The sequence below is a fragment of the Zophobas morio genome, unplaced genomic scaffold (genome assembly GCF_036711695.1).
Source record: "Zophobas morio isolate AGI-343-1 ecotype UQ-CSIRO unplaced genomic scaffold, CSIRO_AGI_Zmor_V1 ptg000131l, whole genome shotgun sequence".
In the NCBI taxonomy this organism is placed as follows: Eukaryota; Metazoa; Arthropoda; class Insecta; order Coleoptera; family Tenebrionidae; genus Zophobas; species Zophobas morio.
This window is the reverse complement of record NW_026972236.1, coordinates 426668-445587: the sequence shown is the minus strand read 5'-3', so window position 1 is coordinate 445587 and position 18920 is coordinate 426668. Positions and strand designations below refer to the sequence as shown.

The 18920-nt window shown below is 38.8% G+C and overlaps 3 protein-coding genes, 1 long non-coding RNA gene and 1 pseudogene across 5 annotated transcripts; 2 read left to right on the top strand and 3 right to left on the bottom strand.

Annotated features, from left to right (window-relative positions):
• Window positions 1-138: 138 nt before the first annotated feature.
• LOC135145177 (eukaryotic translation initiation factor 3 subunit I-like) lies at window positions 139-1914 on the top strand. Its single transcript, XM_064077280.1, has 9 exons — window positions 139-234; window positions 368-470; window positions 595-672; window positions 737-865; window positions 928-1017; window positions 1066-1202; window positions 1282-1392; window positions 1446-1622; window positions 1690-1914. Exons 1-9 carry the CDS (start codon window positions 232-234, stop codon window positions 1849-1851), a joined length of 990 nt encoding a protein of 329 aa, XP_063933350.1. The 5' UTR covers window positions 139-231; the 3' UTR covers window positions 1852-1914.
• Window positions 1822-3076, bottom strand: LOC135145178 (uncharacterized). The gene is made up of 3 exons (XR_010283351.1): window positions 2986-3076; window positions 2729-2907; window positions 1822-1923 (listed from the first exon to the last, which is right to left on the bottom strand). It is a non-coding gene; the product is annotated as an uncharacterized LOC135145178 (long non-coding RNA).
• Window positions 3077-7494: 4418 nt separating this feature from the next.
• On the top strand, window positions 7495-9039 carry LOC135145199 (uncharacterized). Its single transcript, XM_064077311.1, has 9 exons — window positions 7495-7616; window positions 7722-7794; window positions 7855-7934; window positions 7996-8154; window positions 8212-8274; window positions 8358-8424; window positions 8473-8603; window positions 8654-8803; window positions 8855-9039. The coding sequence occupies exons 1-9, from the start codon at window positions 7551-7553 to the stop codon at window positions 8960-8962; spliced, it is 897 nt and encodes a 298-aa protein (XP_063933381.1). The 5' UTR covers window positions 7495-7550; the 3' UTR covers window positions 8963-9039.
• A 77-nt stretch (window positions 9040-9116) lies between these two features.
• Window positions 9117-10522, bottom strand: LOC135145200 (dnaJ homolog subfamily C member 9-like). Of its 2 annotated transcripts, none has more exons than XM_064077312.1 (7): window positions 10418-10522; window positions 10065-10291; window positions 9873-10008; window positions 9629-9792; window positions 9486-9560; window positions 9311-9427; window positions 9117-9252 (listed from the first exon to the last, which is right to left on the bottom strand). In XM_064077312.1, exons 1-7 carry the CDS (start codon window positions 10476-10478, stop codon window positions 9172-9174), a joined length of 861 nt encoding a protein of 286 aa, XP_063933382.1. In that variant the 5' UTR covers window positions 10479-10522; the 3' UTR covers window positions 9117-9171. The 2 variants fall into 2 exon arrangements, with proteins under 2 accessions (XP_063933382.1, XP_063933383.1); XM_064077313.1 differs by having other exon boundaries at window positions 10068-10291.
• Window positions 10523-14130: 3608 nt separating this feature from the next.
• On the bottom strand, window positions 14131-18645 carry LOC135145145 (pre-mRNA-processing factor 6-like; annotated as a pseudogene).
• Between the last annotated feature and the right edge of the window lie 275 nt (window positions 18646-18920).

The following is an 18920-nucleotide window of genomic DNA, read 5'->3' as shown; positions in this document are numbered from 1 at the left end:
CTCAGTTGACTCTCATTGGGGTTGCCACAAATATACTTAAAATTTCTTCAATAATCTACGCACGTGATGGGAAGCCCTAAGCACTTCTCTTAGCTAACTTTATCTGCCTGTTGGCTGAGTTTGACGTTATTGATTCTCAACCGAAACAGGCTTACAACCTTTTAATGTTAACGGATCGTTTTTCAAGTCTATATAAGCTTACTTGAGTTGATCTTTACAGATATTTTGAATATGGTATTATTAGTTTTAAAATTATCTATAATAAGTAGCTTTATATAAAACTTCTTGTATAGTTGTATGAATATATATATACAGTTAAATTTAAGCTTTACTTAAAGTTAAACATATTATTATATATTAATCATAGAAACCTATTTTACTACATTCTCATACTCGCCCTTTAACACAACTCAAATTCAATAAAGAAGGAGATTTACTTTTTTCTTCTGGGAAAGATATTAGTTGGCATGGTTAGAATTATTTGTTATTATTAACTTAAATATGAGCTTTTTTATACAATATATTTATTACTTTGAAAATTATAGAAAATTAAAGTTTTGTGACTATTTTTGTTTATATATTATCAATTATTAGTTTGGAGAACTTCTAACGGTGAAAAACTTGGTTCTTATGACGGGCACAGTGGTTCTGTTTGGTGCGTCGACATTTCAGGTTTGTGATACTACTTGACCCTGTTTACCTGAGTCCAACTGTATACTTTTGGCCACGGCCTTAGCCGACACCACCCTTGCTGTTTCTGGTAGTGGTGATACAACCTGCAAGGTGTGGGACACAGAAAAAGGGACAATCATACATAATCTCACTGCTTCAACTCCTGTGCGCACCGTTAATTTCAAGAATGACAGTACTCAAAATTCTTGGTTTTGTCTTGTTTTTCTGTTAGCTAAAAGTTATAAATTTTTAAAGAACATATAATTACTATTACTACCGATGCCACCATGGGAAAGCCTTGTGAAATATTAACGTATGATCTTAGAGATGAAAATTCCTTAAAAGGTTGCAAGCTCTTCATCTTTTCGTTTTATATTTATTTATAACTTGCAGATGGAATAAAGTTTTTTCGAACTGATAGTCAACCCTTAAATAGTAACAATAAGGTTACTGCTGCGATTTACGTTGCTTATGATGATTTGTACCTCACAAGCCATCTCAATGGAGAGGTCACCCAGTGGCGCGCTGCGGTATATATTATATGTTTCTTGAGGGATACTTTACTTTAGGCGATGCTTATCAGAGTTGTTACACTAACTATTATCTTAGACCGGTGAGAAGCTTAGATCTTCCTGTGTACACACGAACCAAATAAACAGTATTCAAAAATCTACTGACGAGGACTTCATCGTTACAGCGTCCAAAGACACTACTGCTAAGGTCTTTTTATACATAGTTAAAGTTGTTTTTAATAATTTTTTAAACAATTACAGCTTTTGGATGTCTGGTTACTTGAAGTGGTTAAAGAGTACAAAACTCCTCAAGCCGTAAATTCTGCCAGCCTCAGCAGCTTAGAAGACCACGTGCTGCTTGGAGGGGGTCAGGACTCCCACGAGGTGACTACAACGGATACCCGGTCGGGAAAGTTTGTTTGCCGGTTCTACCACAAGGTTCCCACTTCGCTCTACACACTCACCGGTAATTCGGAACCTAGCACCTTTTCTTTTTTAAATCAAGATATATGAATCGGAAATTGGACGTGTTAAAGGCCACTTCGGGCCTGTAAACACCGTGGCCTTCCACCCCGATGGGCGCTCCTTTGCCAGCGGCGGTGAAGACGGACTTATACGATATCACTACTTTGACGATAGCTATTTTAACTTTAAGTTTAGTTATTAATACCTTTTTTATCGGCTTCTATCACTTTAATAAACTCGTTTCTTCGCGCTTTCCATTCTTTTAATTTTGAATCTAATTATAATCAATAGTTATAAAAGTTGTAATTCAATACTTGCTAAAGCAAGTAGCGGTTGTTCATATATATATTTAGAGAGAAATTTTTTCAAAGTATAACTCTAATGAATAGCGCAGCGTTAATTATTAGTTTGACTTTGTGGCTAGTCTCTACTTTTTATTGGTTAGAAAGACCCTTGAGCTGCACTTTTTAACCTTTCGACTGTTTACGACTTTGTGACTGCTTTAACAATCGAGGTATACTAAGGTATTAATTATATTAAGATAACTATTGAAAAAAAGTATATGTGACTTTTAACAAACTAGGGCTTTAAAAAAAAACTGTTGGTTTTTAAATATGAGTTTAGACATTGACCGTGTTATCTATGAGACCTTCCAAAGAACGCAAGTGACAGCTACCCTATTTTTAGTCAACTGCACTGCAAGAATGCCTAAATAACTAATGACTTAGCCTTGAGCCTAAGTTAAAAGTTTATCTTTTTAAATAAAGAAGAAAGATAGCTGGGTAAGGCCAAAAAGAAAGCGAGTTAGTCAAGGTAAAGAGGCAGAAAATCTTTTAAGCTGTTAGACTGCACTTCGTAGCCGTAACTAAAAATTGGAAGGCTTCTTTGGACATCTTAATTTTGCTCATTAGAGTGGTAAGACCTTTTCTGGTTTAAGCTATAAACTGGCAACGGGGTTAAAAGTAAACAATCCCTAAATATGAAAGGTCCTCTGATAATACGCTTTTTTTTTGGGTAACAATAGTTACATTAAAATAGTAAACTTTCTTTTAAAGGGGTAATAGTAGATTTTTAAGTACAGTCACTGTTCCGTTTTCTCTTCAGAACGTGAGCAAGTAACTTTCTGGCTCAGATTATCTTTAAATTGAGCAGTCCCTTCTAATATAGTTACATTAAGTAGCAACATTTAGGTTAACTGCCGTCTCCTTAATAGTCGCCTTCGGTACCGCTGTCGTTTAAAGAAATGCTTCTCAAGAAGCTATTTTTTTTATTATATTTAACGTAACAAACCGAGTGTTTCTGAAATCAACTGTATATACTTTATAAGAAAAAATACCTTACGGCAATGCTTTCTTTTCAGGTTATACCTATAGAGGTGGGACCGCAGCTAAGTCGCACCGTGACCGACGACACAAAATTTTCGATTGTTTACTACGCAGATACTCAGTAAGATTACAACTTTATCGATAACATATGTTAAGTAGAAATTATATATATACCTACTTATATAACCTTTTTTTTAAAAAAATACGAAACAGCGTTAATTTATGAGACTCCTTTTTTGAAAATGTCTCTAGTTTTGGCTAACTTCCGTGAAGCAAAGAACTAAATGGAAAACTTCTTTAATGAAGACTAATATTAGGAAAACAGTAGTAGCAAAGTGTTCTTCCTGATCTCACTCACATAGTTCACTAGGATTTAACTTTAGGCCTATAAAAAAATTAAATGAAGGAAAAAAAAAGGGAATTTTGAAATTAGTATGCGCTAACACCAGAGGTTTAACTCTCTCTAGTAGGCAGATCTTTTACTTAACACAAATATAACTCAGTGGATCTAAGTTTTTTAATTTGAAGAACGCAAATGATTAAATTCCTCAATTGAAATTAATAAAATTAATCTTAATATATGCATATCTCTTTGTACTCGTTCCCTAGTAGTTGTAGTTTATACAAATTCTTTTAGTAGGTACGCTTGCACGCGCACCTCCAGCAGAAGTGAAAACGCTGTAATTGTCTAACTTGTAATGCTGTCAAGCGGTTCAGAGCCCACGTATTTGTATGCTACTTAATCTAATATTAGTTGTCTCCAAAAGTTTTGACCTTTAAAACGTCGCTATTCCAAGAGCAATTTCGTGGCTCTATATAAGAAGCTTTATACCTTTGGTATTATTATTAATAAATTTTTTAAGAGCCGTCTGCGTTCCAATGTATAATTGTCGATGCTTTATCTGACCGTTATATATCTTTAATGCAGAAGGTGACAACTCGAGGTTAATGTGGTATAACGAACCAAGAGGCTGTTACTTCTATGAAATTTTTTAAATGTTAAATAAGTTATGATATTTTAATAATGTATAAGTATATCTATAATTTTATTAAAACTGAAAATAGAACAGAACGGCGCTAAGAGAAGGAATAGCACTTGATCATAAAGAGAATATATAAGCCCAGGTCGCTTCTTTAGTTCGAGCTAGCATCTAAACATGCAAAAGCCACGTGAAGGCAATCAAATGCACGTGGATAAGGGTGTGAAAAGGTTGCAGGAAGAGCTAAGAGAAGAGTATTACATGTAGAGCTAGTTTTCCTCAAGGCCTACGTACTTCAATAACTAATTAGTAGCAGCTATGAAAGTATTTATAACTTAATTATTTGGATTTTTATTTTTTTGTAGTGATTGAATTTTTAACCCCTATATTCTTCGCCTATAAGTCTGACTTTTCATTCGAAAAAAGTTAAAACTTTGCCAAAGTGGTTGAAGTGCTTTTATTTTTTTTTATAATATATCGCGTCAAGTCAATAGGTGAGGAGAAAGTTAAGAGTGAAGGCACCTCGCTTTCAACTTTATTAATTTCGGGTAAAAATTTTATTACAACAAAATGTAGTATGAACTGGAGTGCCTCTTTTTATACATTGCACTGGAGTTGTAGATCCTCTTCTAAAACATTTGATTAGATATCCAGTAATACACCCTTTTATAAGCGAACCTTAGATATACTTTATGCAAAAGACACAAACTTTAACTTTCTTATAAAAGCTGCTTTAAACTAAACCATATTTTTTATAAAATCTGTCTTAACAACAATAAAATGAACAGAGAACTTTTACTAAACATGTGGTCTAGCCCCAAAGATCTATGCATATTTATAGCAGTGGAGCTGTAAATTCTCTCTTTAAGGGTAATGACATTTAATAACTACGCACAATTATTGCTTTAATAACACATTTCTACCACCACCGCATGGCAACAGCCCAAGTCACACTTGAGGCGGCGAAGGTCTTCGAAATTGATATTTGCATGTGAGAATTTAAAAATAGAGACATAAGAAAAAAAGAATAATAAAGGATAAAGTATGAACATAAACATAAACATAACAGATCTTTTTTTTATTATTATTAATAAAAATTCCTGGTGCTCGATCGGGTTAAAAAGAAAACACTGATTTTACGAGCTCTTGTCCGGGTGATAGCAAATAGGTAGGGGCGAGTTTGTGTCATAGCGATCTCACATGTATACATCCTTTAAATTTTAGCCCAGAATCCGTTGCGTGGGCGGTGCTAGCGTGAGCTATCCCATGTTTTGTAACAGGGCTCATCGCTAGTAATCTTTTGGTGTGCTCATGAATCCATACCTAGGTGTAATTAGCATTGCGTGGAAAAATAGTAGCCAGGGATTCTATTCGAGGATTTGAGGAACGGTATCGATTCGAACGAACCAGCGCGCCTGTTAAAGCGGCTTGTTTCGTCTCACTTAAAGCTAAAGGCTATTGCCAGTGAGCTGTAGGCACATTAAGTTAAGGGTAAGGAGTTTGAACCGGCGCCTTGGCTCCGCCGTGATATAGTTTAAGTTTGGCGGCCACGAAAGATTATTGTCATTGATGACCCCCGGTTTTTCTCTTGGGAAAATTAAGGAATTATTTGTCTACGAGGGAGAGCTGCGAAGGTGGGTGGTTTAGCGTTCTTCTCGCCGATAAAAAAATAACCTTGCTCGTTTCCGCATTAATAGTAAGTCGCCGGCGATTTTGACGAGGCGTAAATCGCCTGTTAACAGGTCCTTCAACATTCCGAGCTACCACTTATACTGGCAAGAGCATTATAAAAATTAGTAAATGAGCGTGTGTTGAGGGCAACAGATTTTTTCCCCCAGTGTTAATTCTTGTCTTTCGTACGCTTAGTTCAAATTAATCAAAGCGCTTACGTCACTGTAGAAATAGAAAGGGAAGAGAATTGGATTTACTGAATTGTTTTACGCTTAACGTCCCAAATAAAAGTAGATATTTCTTAATTAGAAACCATTAAAAACGCTTTTTCATGCACTTGAAATTTTTCCGATGCGCGCGCTTCCTTTGACTATATTAAGATTTTGCTTACAGGGAAGTTGTTGTACACGTAACACCAAACCAGAAAATTTTGAGTTGAACACCGAGAATCGAACCGAGACTTTGAAATTGCTCGACAACGCTCTAACCACTGAGCAACGGTGACAACTCACTTCCGGTCGAAATTACGTAAACCAATTTTGTTATATTATACACTAGCACTCTTAATGACCACTAGTACTTCTCTCTATTGTTTATTATGAGGGCGAGGTTATATACGCAACTACTAAAGACGGAAAAAGAAAGGTCGCGTTGGTGGGAATCGAACCCACGAACTTGAGTTTGTGCCTCAATGTTACTGTCAGCTGAGCTAGGACAACTCTTAATTTTGATATGATGGATTAACATATTTGACCTGTTTACTCTCGGGGGAGTATTAAGAAGTCTTAAGAGTAATGTTCGGCTCGTACTCCCGCCGTAGGGTCTGGTGTGATGATAAGCTGCTTTAGGCTACTACCAGGGGAGGCGGTCACGAGAGCTTAAGATCCAAAACGCCGACCTGTATATCTCACCAGCCAGGCTTTTTAGACTGTCGGCTTTTACTCGAACATCTTTGATTTTTACCTCTGGCGCTCGACCAGGTCGATAAACACCGATTTATCGTTATCAATAGGGTGATGACTTGGGACTAAGCAATTTCATTAATACTGATTGTTAGTTTTTCTTATTTATACGCGATATTGCGAAGTTCAAGTTATAATCTGGTGTAAAAAGATAAGATAGTAATTTCAAGTACTTAAAACGTAAGTTTTTTGTTCTTCATAGACAGTTGGGTGTTGTATCATTTGGCTGCCATTCAATAAAGCTTTAATTAAAAGTTAAAACTACAATTTGACTTCTTAAGAGCATGAGATCCCCAGAATACATCTAAAAACTAGGCCTAGAAAGACATCTGCGCGGTAAGGCCCGGGTGGCCCATCTAAAATAAATAAGTATAAAGGAAAACCTTTCGAAGTTTTGTTAAGGCTGATTTTTTGTTCATCGCAATACTCAAAAAGTTTTAATGTTTTAAAAAGTATTATATTATCATCTTTGCCCAAGAAAAAAAAAATATAAGTTATTAGAAAAGTATGGCCTGATATTAAAAAGTTTCTAATTTTTCGGTGGCATGCTTAGTAATACAGTATATGATACTGATATCCCTTTTATAAAAACCATATAACAAATACTAGATATTTAAAGTGTATTAAAGCTAAGGACAAGATTCCTCGAGAGGAAGTTTTTAAATCCTTACTCTAAATAATAAAATTAAAAGTAAAAAGTGCTTTTAGCCTAGAGTATAGAAGAGAAGAATTGACTTTATATTTCCGCAATAGAACATGTTCACTTCCTACAACAATGCATGTATACGCTAAATAAAAAATACAAACCAATAAACAGTTGACACGAAGAGAAATCGCTAGCAAAAACTAACTGATTAACCAACCACTCGAAGGTTAGCTTTTGTCCTCCCTTTCGTGAAGAGTTGTTTCCGAGGCTCCTTAAGTGCTAACTGTTACTTTCCTTACAGTGCTGTTTAGCGTAATATGAAAGTTTTAGTCAAAGATATACATCAGTGGAAGCAGGAGTTTGAAGTTGCCCCTTCAGATCCGGTACTTTTTTTCCTTCTATATAATATAGTTTACCGCAATAAATATTAAAGATACTCTTAAATTTTCTTAATAAGCGGAGAAGTTACTTTAGGCTTATTTTTATAGATAAGTAGTCTTAAAGAAAAGATTATGGAGGAAAGGGGTTTGAAAGATTATCTAATTAAACTTATTTACAAAGGTCTCTCTTATAAATTTTTATTTTGAAATAATTTTTTGGGTTTTGCTGATCTTGTTTTAGGAAAGCAATTAGCTTCCGAGTCCACCTTTGAAAGTTACAACATCCAAGATCAAGAGCTAATAATAATGCTACAGACCCCCGTACAACTAAATTAGCTTCCATGAATAAATTGTTAAACTCACGTTTTTTAACTATATCCAGATCTCAACCCAATCAAATTCTGCTAAAGCGGCAGGCAATATTGGAGATAGTAATGAGGAAGTTATTATCTCTAAGGAACCTGAAGCTCCCACCTCAACAACTGCTGAGTTGGAAGATTCTGCTGAGAAACTCAGGACAATGGGATTTCCTGAACACCAAGTTTCTGTTTTTCCTACCCACTTTTATTTTTATAGTCATGCATTCTTCTACCTCTAGATTTTTCCGGCTTTAAAAGCAGCCTTTGGTGATGCCAATAGAGCAGTTGAATATTTAACTAACGTCAGTTTCCTATAATATATTTCTCATCTACTTTACGCCCTGGAAGATGATAAATAAGTTATTTAAAGTTTCTTTGTGTGTAGGGACTTCCGGAAAATTGCATGGAGAGCTTTCAAGATGAAGATACAAAGCAGGCTCAGCCGACTTTAAGTTTTAATTTTTATATTCATATGCGCTGCATATTCTTTACTGTTTCAGATTTACAACCTGATACTCGTCATCTAAGCAACCCCGAGTTTCTAAGAATCATTCACAACATTCAAGAAAATCCACAAATTCTTGAACCCTTATTGATATCCATAGGGCGTACAAATCCAGACTTTCTTCGGGTTTTTACTTTTTCTGTTAACTTTTTTTTAATTACTGAGCCCGTTGCCAGACTATCAACAGCCACCAGGAAGACTTCCTCCGTCTCATTAATGATACACCGCCTAGAAGCGCCGCCGGGATGGCTCCTGCCACTGAAGATGCCAGCGGGACTCCTACTACGATCTCTATCACGCCGGAGGAAAAAGAGGCTATCGACAGGGTGAGCACTCTACCTAAAAGCTGCATGAGTAGTACGATTCGAATCCTATAGCTGTGCGATCTCGGTTTTGACGAGCGAACGGCAGTGGAAGCTTATTTTGCCTGCGATAAGAATGAAGAGCTGGCTGCAAACTATTTATTCGACTCGCAACTGCAATGATCGTAACTCTCATTAAAGCTGGTTTTTATCGGGGTTGTGTCTGTAAATAGGCGCTATGCAAACCAGCCTAAATAAATTAAACGCAACTTTTCCATAAGCATTTATAGAGAAGAGGACAAACAAGGTCATTTTATTAAATAGTCGAGTCACAACGCATAAAATTAAGGAAACATAAATGTATCGAGCTGGGGCAGAGCGCTCCTATTCCGTTAGTAATATTTTTTCCCTTTACCTCGGCGTCTACTGTCGAGTCTACATCGAGCGCTCAGAAACTCTTCCTCAGAGGGCAGCTGCACGACGGATTTTTGTAATCAGAACAAAGTCAGAAAAGAAAAACAGGCAGTCCACTTGGCCACTGCCCTTCTTCTGACCAGCATACTTAGCTTCAATTCTCGCAATAAAGCTCTCCGCCTCTTTTCTACGTTTCTCCTGGTTACCCAATATTAAAGAATTTAGGGTGCCCTTCTACCTCATAGTCGCGTTAGAAAAAGGCTACTTTAATAAAAATTAAAAAAAAGAAGACCTCGCTGCCCTTTCCTTCAACTATCATTCCAAGTTTCTGAGCCAGCTTTTCAGCCTCGAGCTTTTCTTTCAAAGCCTCAAAGATGAAAAACAATTTGCTTCCCTACGACGCTTAAATTAAAGTAACTAGCATAGACACTCTACCTTTCTAGCCCGTTTCTTTTTCTTACTTTTTGAAAGCGACTTATCCCAGGCTGGTAACTCTGTAAGCTCTCCGCTTAATATTAAATTATTTATTATGTCCACAATGCGTTTTTCTTCCTCGGGCTCACAGCAAAAGGCGAAGTTCATAATTTTATCCAGACTTCCTTAGAATGTAACACAAGAATAAAAATTTGTATGCGGTTTGCTATATAGTTTGCAAAGGCTTATATAAATCAAAGCAAACCTTCTGCCTCCATATACGCTTGCTTTAATTCGTTTATTTCTTCATTAGAATTGCGGTGGGCGTTTTTAAAAGATTCAATATCAGAAAATGTGATCTTTTTAAATATCAGCCTCCAATATTCTTCCCAATCTCGTTGCTTACAAAAAATATAAAAATGCTATGGCTAAAAGCTGAAGTTTATAAAAAGCTTACAACCAACTGAAAATCATCTGGTGAACCAAAATCTCCAGTTTCATCATACACACAACGTTGTTCAGGGTTACTTAAAATTTCGTAAACTTTACCGAGAAGTTGGAATTTAGTTTTAGCTAGGTCTTTAGCTTCCTCGGTAACTCGATCGGGGTGCCATTGCAGAGCAAGTTTATAATAAGCCTCCTTTATTTTACAATGAGGTATTTTTGAATCTTCAACTCCAAGAACTATCTTAAGCAAATAATAATATATATATAATATATATAGATGCTTATACTATATAACCTAAAATACTGTTAACGTTTATATTACTCTACAAAAACTTATATTACATATGATATACTGTAGAGAACTTTTATATAGGTTAGTGGTATGAAAAGTATCTTCCAAAGACTTTTTTAAAGTAGTCGCCATTACTTTCACTGTATCGAAGAGAAGTATATCCAGAGTAATACAACGTTTGTCGACAGCAAAACGGTAGGTTTCATAAAACACATGCTAACTAATATCCCATATGGGCATTAAACATATTAATGGCGTTGGTGCTCGCTCGAGTTAGCAACTTCGAAATACATGAACTCTCAAATAGGTCTTTAGCCGCCCACGAGCACAAGTAAAATTATTATCTTCACATGTGACCATCACGTTCAATTTAACCCCCAACCTAGCTTTCAACCGACATGCTAAAAGTGCGTCGCCTAAACGGCGGTTTTGTGGGTCGCCCCACAACCTGTAACTGTGTTCTTTCGCTAATAGGAGATTAGTATGTTCCAGCTATCCGTTCGTGGAGGGCGATGGCTTCATTTCTATAGAGTGTGGTCAGCAGTTCAATCCGTAGTTCTTGTTGAATGTATCTTTGTGCACAGACCACAACGCTTTTGGTAGAAGGCACAGTAGTTTGTTCTGTCGCACTTGAAGCGAAGACGTTATTGCCGATAATTCGTAGGCCCAGACAGGAGATGCATTACGTCATACTCTGTCGAATGCACAACACAAAGCCTTCGTTTATGGCGCAACGAAAGTTTACTCTTGCTGTATAATAGAGGATATGGCTGAGTTGACCTTCATCGCCTCGCAATTTACGTTTGGACGCCGCGACGACTTAGAATTCTCTAAGGGTCCCCAGGTAATTTACCTGAGAACACCACGGAATTTTTAATAACGTTAAAAGTTAACGGAGTCAGCAGCATGGCGTTTCTTCGTTATAAGAAGCGCCTTGGCCTTTACTGCGTTAATGGTAAGACCCTTGCGCGTAGAGATAAAATTGTTAAGTGCTGCCATAGTAAACGGGTGACTTTGACGAAGAAAAATCATCCTATCAGCGGAGTAAATGGCGACCCGCGTGTAAGGGTGAACTGGAAGAGAAATGTCGCTCGTATAGAGAGCGAATAGCAGCGGTGATAGAAGAGCGCCTACTCGCACGTAGGGGATCCTACCGTTTAGGTATCGCCAGAGCATATAGCTTCCTTATCTGGCCACCATGCCATACTCGGTCAAAACCTTCTCAACGTCGAGAGAGACCGCGCCAGTGAGCTTCTAAAATTAAAGACTTTGGTTCGTCACCCGGTTAAGTGAAGAATTTTTTGGGCCGTTGAGTGTCCCTTGCGATCCACATTAAAACTCTGGTAAAATCCCATCAGCGTCTACGACCGCCTCCAAACGATTAGGTAATCACTGTCAGCTATCTTACTAACTGCCGACAAAAGGCTGGCTGGCAGATAGTTGTGAGGCTCCGCCGAAAGTTGTGACGTCTGTGGTAACATCACGACTACCGCCATACCGCCATTTTCCAACGCCCGGGAAAATAGCGGAAGGGCAACACCGAATTACCGAAGCTGCATAGATGATTCATAACAGCCTCTGGCAACTGTTTTGATGCCGTCAGGGCAGGGCGTCTTTCGCTTCGGTAGTAATTTGGTAATTGGTTTGATCTTACTTGTGATAGAAAGCGCCAGAAAATTAGTTGTATCAGACGAAATAAAAGGCACAAGGGAAGAGTTGCCGTCCGTTGAGGGGGTAGACGACGAACATTGGGCTAGATGACTAGTAAAAAGTTTAGCTTTATTGTCATCGCTTTCGCCAAGATTTCGTCGTTGCGAAGTGGTAGCCGAACCGAATGTACGCAAAGGTGAGGATTAACCATATGCAATAGGAAAAAAAGAAAGGGCATGCTACCTCAAAGTATGTAAGTTTTGTGAGTGGGTGAACCTGCTAAAAAATTAATAACTAAGTCATAATTTCATAAAATTCTTTGAAATGACCAAAAGCTCTAACCACGTTAGGCGAGAGTCTTTTCTTTAGACTATTAAGAGGTTCTTTCGCAGTACTATGAGAAATACCAACTTTCTGTCTATTATCACTTAAGCAAAGCTTACAGGCAAGGCTTTTGACAGATACCAACAAAGAGTGATTGCTCTATGGGATTTCTAAAATCTGTCCACTGGAAACAGAATCAATAACAGGCATATTAAATTACACCTACTAAAGAAAAGGCAAAAGAGGCTTTTACTCCTCGTCTGGTTATAAACACTTAAATAAGCTAATTTTTGGAAACAAAAAGATATAAATAACAGTTAGGACCATTGTGCTTTACCCTATACCGGTTTTGACTTAAACTTGTGTTAAACTTTCAAATGAAAACAAGCTCCTGGAATTTATAGAACTAGCTTCGACTTATGGAGAAAATGGTACCTACGTAAAGTTTTTAGAATTTTAAAAAATAAACCTGTGAAGCGAAACTTTAATTTTTTTATTACCAAATTGATCACCCTCACTAATCTCATTTATCGGCGAGTTCACCTCAAATCAAAGTAGCTAACACAGTTATAGTTAAGTTTCTTCTTATTCACAAACAACAGCATCTCGGGCAGTAGATTCGAACAAATGAAGTGAATCAATAAAATCTTTTATTGCAGTTGTGCCAGATCTTTTAACTTTTGTTTACTTGGAACTCCACTTTAAGGAAAGAAATTTACTGGATGCTGGTTATTTATTCGTCATTAAACTTGAACCACCCACCTAAGTTCTATTCTATTTCCAATCAAAAGATTTGGCTAGCCTTATAAAACTTGATAAGATTATTTACATTTTGCGAAAGGTCCCTTTAGTTAGTTTATGTGTATTTAACTCCGCTCGCCCTGAGCTGATTTCGGGTGCGGATGTGAAGAGATGGGTGCTATAGTTTAGCAGAAACTAAAGTTAACACTTCTGAGGATTTTAAAAGTTTTTAAGCCGAAATAATAGTTGTAGCACTAAATTTTTTATAGGATTTTCTGTTCTGTACCCCTATAAATATTTGCCTTCTTTTTAAAATATTGCATTGATAGAAGATATGATTAATCAAAATCCATAAGCAATTTCTCATTATTTTTAGGACTTAAATTTTGAATTACACAAAAATTTAAAAGTATTCCACAGCTTATGGTTTTGAATCCCTAAACGGAGGCCCTTCGGACCTCCACTTTTAATTATAAATAATATGAAATGGGAGGTTTGAGGCTCATATGAACAATTTATAAGGCTTATATCATGATTAAAATTATAAGTATTGAAGGCAATGTTTTTATAAACCCTTACCAATATTTACTTTTTAGTATATGAACCTCCAACCTTTTTAAATACTGTTAAAAAGACTTTCATATGTTTTGTTTCAATCAATGCAAAGGAGCCCCGAGAATAAAATAATGCGTTATTGAAAAAAGAAGATAGAAATAGTAACTACGCTTATAAATAAAGAATTTTAGTTGTGCAGACTGGTAGTAACCAGAGCAAAAATTTAGATCACTTTCAAGTGATAGGCTAAAATTGAATTCTTTGATAACAAAGAGAAGTCTCATTGTTGGAACTACTCGTTCTTATTAACCTCTTAAAATTAGGAACAAAGTGAGAGACCAACCAAATCTAATAGTAAAAAAAATATATAAAAAACTGGCGTTGCTGTGTCTCTGAATCGCAATATTGTTAGGCTAATGAAGATAAATTGCAACAGCTTTAATATGTTCAAGCGATTTTCTGTTTAGCCAGATAAAGTTTGAAAACCTAACAAAAAAGTTAACTAGAGCTACAGTTTATTTCGCAAATGGCGGCGCTTGTCCAAAGCGACGAAGGGGCTGGGATGGCATTTCTATTTACTGCAAGGATGGAAGCTGAGTTACTGTAAGAGCTAAAAGCTTAGGAGTAGAAAGACGGTGGTTCTTCACGTCTTTGGCCACCGGGGCCCAGTAGCGGCCGTACTTCGGCTTGGCTGTAGCACACTTTTTGACTAAGTCACGCTGTTGTTGCTGTTGATTTTAAAAGTCAAGTAAACTGTTCTCTAATATTCGCAACAGGCAAAAATAGGGGTTACGGGCGTTCCGTGCTGAAGTTCAAAAGCATAATAAAAGGCCCAGGCATCGCCCAAATTAGGTTGCATTCGGACGGCTCGGTCAAACCAGTTTCTGGCTTTGGCGATGCGACGCTCGCTCCAGAAAAGCCTCGCAACAGCGAGTACCACGTGCACGCTGCAGAAGGTTCCTCAATAACAGTATTGAGATAGCAAAGCCGAGGTCGCAGTTCGCACCTGTCGCACTGCTTCAAGGCGTAGACACTCCTCGACTTGCGCTGTTGCCGGTTCTCGAGAAAAATAGACTCAGCCCACAACAAACCAGACTTAGGACATTCTTGGAGGGCTGTGGTCAGTTTAGTAAGCGCAACGGCGTGGTTTCCGACTTTGGTTTCAATAGTGATGAGCTCGAGCCTGAGAGGTCGCGCGTTAGTCCGGCACCGAATGGGCCAAACAGTAGAGGCCAAACAGTAGAGGCCAACCAAAGTTCCTCGTTTTTTGGATTGGCAACGAGTCCGCGCTCCAAAACAGCTCTAGCCTTGGAATTATAGCCTAACAAGAGCTATAAACGGGAAGGTTCGGCGGAAAAAAGTCAAACTAGAGAGAAAATGAAACCGCTTTTCAAGTCCAAACGCGCAAGGAGCAGCCATAGGGGCACAGAATCTGGGCAAAAGCCGATCCCATCATTGTAGGCCTTCCGGGCCTCCGAAAAGCTTTCCAATTGCTCGTTTATATGACCTTTCATCATCCACAACTTGGAATATTTAGGAAATTTCCGAGAGCCTTGGAAAAGAAATAAGAAAAAGAAAAAGTGTTTATAGTATAAATAAAGAAACCTTCTTCCAGCAAGTCTAAAGCCCGCTTGCAGTTGTTCTGCTGCCACTCAAACAGAGCACTTTTCATCCAAACCTTTATTGAAGACCAGAAAGTGGATCAAAAGGTTTAAATGCAGAAGAAAAAAGTTAATAAACGTGATCCGTATTAGAAGAATGGCGGGCTTTCTTCAAAAGGATTCTGGCCTTATCATATTCCTGGTTTTCGTTCTCAAGCTTGACAGCAGCAAGAAAGATGCGTTCCGAGTTGGGATTGGCAAGGAAGGCGTCCCCCAAAATGGAACGGGCGCCAACTACATCTTTCTTAGCGCAACCAGAATAAAGACCAAAAAAAAGCAAAAAGACAAAGAGAGTTACTGCATTCCACTTGGCTTTTGCGCGAAGGAGCCATAACACCTCCGCCTGCGGGCAGTACTTGACGGCCTGAGCAAAAATACTTAACTACGGGCAAACCAGACACCGAACAAAACGAGCATCCACCTGAGCTAACAATTTCTCTAAAGAGTCGGAGGTGCCGTGCTCGCGCTCGTGGAAAGCAGCCTGGAAAATTAAATAGTGAACGGTTAAGAAGAGTACCAGGAGGGCGGAGACGACCTGGAGCCAAACAGACTTCTTCGTAGAAAGCCGAAAGGTGGCGAGGGCGTAGACGGCTCTGGTACACAGGCACTGAGCACATGGGGTGTCCTCAAAAGCTGCGAAAAAGGGGGCGCATGCCTGGCACACTCGGGGGCATTCTCCCGCTTGCATTGATCGGCATCCTCCAGCCACGTGTGCTTTCGATCCTCCTCCTCCACGCCGATGGGGGCCACCGCCCGTCTGTGCCATGAGTCGCAGTGAGAAGGCAGAGAATAGGAAAAGAAAGCTGAAGCACACATAATGGCCTGCGCAGTGACGACGGAGCCGCTGTGCTCGCAGTGAATGGCGCTCTTGATCCACTCTTCTCGGTTGATCTCAACGCCGTTCCTTTTTAACGACGAAACACCCATTTGGATGCGCTTATCAACGCTAAAGAAAGCGTCTCATATATAAAGCCAAAAGAACAGTAGGTAAAACGCCCCTAACTCGAATCGTTGCCGTTAAGCTTCTTCGAGCTTAGCAGCTGCAATCCAAATTTGCTTTTCTGTAGGGATATTTTCTCTTGCCTATAGCGCTGTGTAGTATAGCGTTGAATGTCCCAATGCTATCCGAATACCCGATTAAGCACAGCCTTCGCGTTTTGATAGTCTTCCAGATGTGCCAACGCCAGCCACAAATCCACGCTCTAAGTGAACTTTTAGAAAAAAAAGGACTTTTTTCGAAAAGGAAGGGCGCCTGAGGACAGCATTCTACAGCGCGCGACAAAAGGATCTTGGCATTGTCCGGCTCCTCCATTTCCACTGCAATCTTCCAGAGCCGGACCGAGTTAGGGATGGCCTCTAGAGCTGAGAAATACGCGGTGTATGCACGCGATAAAACGTATTCCGTGAAAGACGCTTACCTTTCCTAATGGCGACTTTCTTGCCCACCGCCTCCTTCTCAAGATCCACTGCCTTCAGCCAAAGCTTTACGGAGGTTGGAATATTCTGCAGCGCTTCAGCTATCACTTTAGGGGCGTTTTCCGGAAGCTGGAGACGGACAGCCTCAAGCCAGACCTCCTCGTCGCTGGGACACATCTGAAACCCATTAAAAAGAGCAGGGTACCGCAAGCAAAGGAGCGGTTGCAACCTTTGTCGCTTGCATGATCTTCTTCCTAGCGGAGTGTAGCTTTCCAACGCCTTCGTCCAGGCGAGCTGCCACAACCCAGCCTAGCAAGTAGCCACGTCAGCCAGTTCAACAGGAAGAGCAAGACAAAAGCACCTCGTCCGTAGCTGGAGTTGGTTTGTGTGAGATTTTCGACCAAGTCCCTAGCAGCCTTCCAGTCTCTACGACGGAGAACAGAGCAATGAAGCATAGGTTAAACAACAAACAGGAGCAGCTGACCCCTGCACAGCGGTGGTAACGGAGGTCATACTGTTCATGTCGGAGATGTAACCAGTCGGATCCACCACGGTTTGGCCAGTCACAGAATCACCCGCCTGACCGTGAAGCGTACAGGGATTGCAAAATAGTGGAGCAACAGAGGGTAACTGCGCCCAGTTTCATTCCCAGCATACTCCTATTGGCGTCACCAAACTGGGTCAAATCTCTTCTTGTGGTCTCTATGCCACTCTGGAAACTGGTCTGGAATCCGCTTGAGGGTCCTCTATTAAGTCGGCAACGAGTTAGTGTGCAAAAAAGATCCCGAGCCCCCGATCAACGGAGAGACCGGGGATCGATGACGGTGGCTGTCCCGATAGACGTGTTAAATCCGAGACTACCACTGATGATCTGCTGAGCAAAGGAGTGCGTGCCCCTCGTAAATCTGCAAGAGCATAAAGTAAAGCGTTCTTAAGGCCAGCGACCAAATATAAAGATGGCACCTCTCAGAGCGGCTCGAGTGTTTGAGGCGTTTAGCTTTAGTGTCAGCGGCGTCCGGGATGGCGTCCCAGTCCTCCTCTGTTACCTGCGACAAACTAAAAAAAGGAAGTGGCAAGTAAAAAAAAAGAGAATGCGATGTAGATCAAAAAACACTTTTGTTTCAAATCGGCAAACTGTGTCTGTAACTTCGGTCTTTCTTTCCTGTACTTTTCTAATTCCTCTTTAAGACGAGCCTCTCTACAAAGATTTTTTTTTTCAACTCCTAAAATCTTCAGATAAAAACCTTTTTTCTTTTCTTCTGCTATCTGCACGTGCATCAATAGCACTGTATATCCGATCCGCTTCATCGTCATCTTCGTCCCACTTAACATCGTTAAATAAACCGCCTGATTATTTAAGTAGAATTATCAGTAATTTAATAGCTCAATTATGGTTAAAAAAGGCCTGTATAGCCGTATTCTTCGTCAAATTCCTCTTCTGAGCCCTTTTCGTCTTCTTCATCGTCATCCTTTTCAACAAAATTAGTAAAAAAGATATACAAAATAGAGCACAGTAAAAGGTATTATGGTAATAAATAAAAACTTCAGGCTGTTGTCCTTTATTAGCAATTAGCCTTTGCTGAGCTTGTTCTCTATAATTAAAAAAATAATAAGACCCAAAAAGTAACAATAAATTTTAAACGATAAGGAACTCACTTAATTTAAAGGTAAACTTAATTATAAAAATTATAATAAATATTTTAGAGACAGTAATATTTCGCTAGGGTCGCGAGCTGGTCCGATGTCCGACCGCGTTGTAAAGCCAGTGGCACTACAGATATAAGTTAACAATACATATTAATATATATTTTACAGTTTCTTAAAATTAATCATATAAAGCAAATATTAAAATAATAGTAAAGTAAAACCCTCTTCCCAAGCCAGGAACGTAGCCTAAAGGAGGCTCCATATCCATGAAGGGAAGTTTTTTTCTTAAATGCATAACTTGTTTATTATAAAATAAACCTAAGAAAGGTAATATTGTAACATATAATAACGCAATAATACAAAAAAAACTTAAAAAACTCACCAAAACTCTACTGAGTAAACTTCTGTAAGGTAAGTAGCCTTTAAATAAATGCTGATAGAGCACGTGCGAAGACAGGCTTCCACCAAAGTTTTTACCCTGGGCCAAGTCATAACGAAAAGGCTGCAAAGCCTTAGTAATTATGGGATGTGGAAACTTGAATGGACAAAGTGATGGGTAAACTTCGCAAGATACGTAGAC

Excerpts from the sequence above, each read along its gene's own strand:
- LOC135145177 (XM_064077280.1), top strand. Across the intron at positions 673-736 it reads TTGGTGCGTCGACATTTCAG|CCGACACCACCCTTGCTGTT; the intron begins GTTTGTGATACT and ends CCACGGCCTTAG. Across the intron at positions 1,018-1,065 it reads AGATGAAAATTCCTTAAAAG|ATGGAATAAAGTTTTTTCGA; the intron begins GTTGCAAGCTCT and ends TATAACTTGCAG.
- LOC135145200 (XM_064077312.1), bottom strand. The coding sequence starts at position 10,478 with ATGGCGACTACTTTAAAAAAGTCTTTGGAAGATACTTTTCATACCACT. Across the intron at positions 10,292-10,417 it reads TACCACTAACCTATATAAAA|TTCTTGGAGTTGAAGATTCA; the intron begins GTTCTCTACAGT and ends TGCTTAAGATAG. Across the intron at positions 9,253-9,310 it reads AGAAGAAGGGCAGTGGCCAA|CTGCCCTCTGAGGAAGAGTT; the intron begins GTGGACTGCCTG and ends TCCGTCGTGCAG.
- LOC135145199 (XM_064077311.1), top strand. The coding sequence starts at position 7,551 with ATGAAAGTTTTAGTCAAAGATATACATCAGTGGAAGCAGGAGTTTGAA. Across the intron at positions 8,275-8,357 it reads CAGTTGAATATTTAACTAAC|GGACTTCCGGAAAATTGCAT; the intron begins GTCAGTTTCCTA and ends CTTTGTGTGTAG. Across the intron at positions 8,425-8,472 it reads GCAGGCTCAGCCGACTTTAA|ATTTACAACCTGATACTCGT; the intron begins GTTTTAATTTTT and ends TTACTGTTTCAG.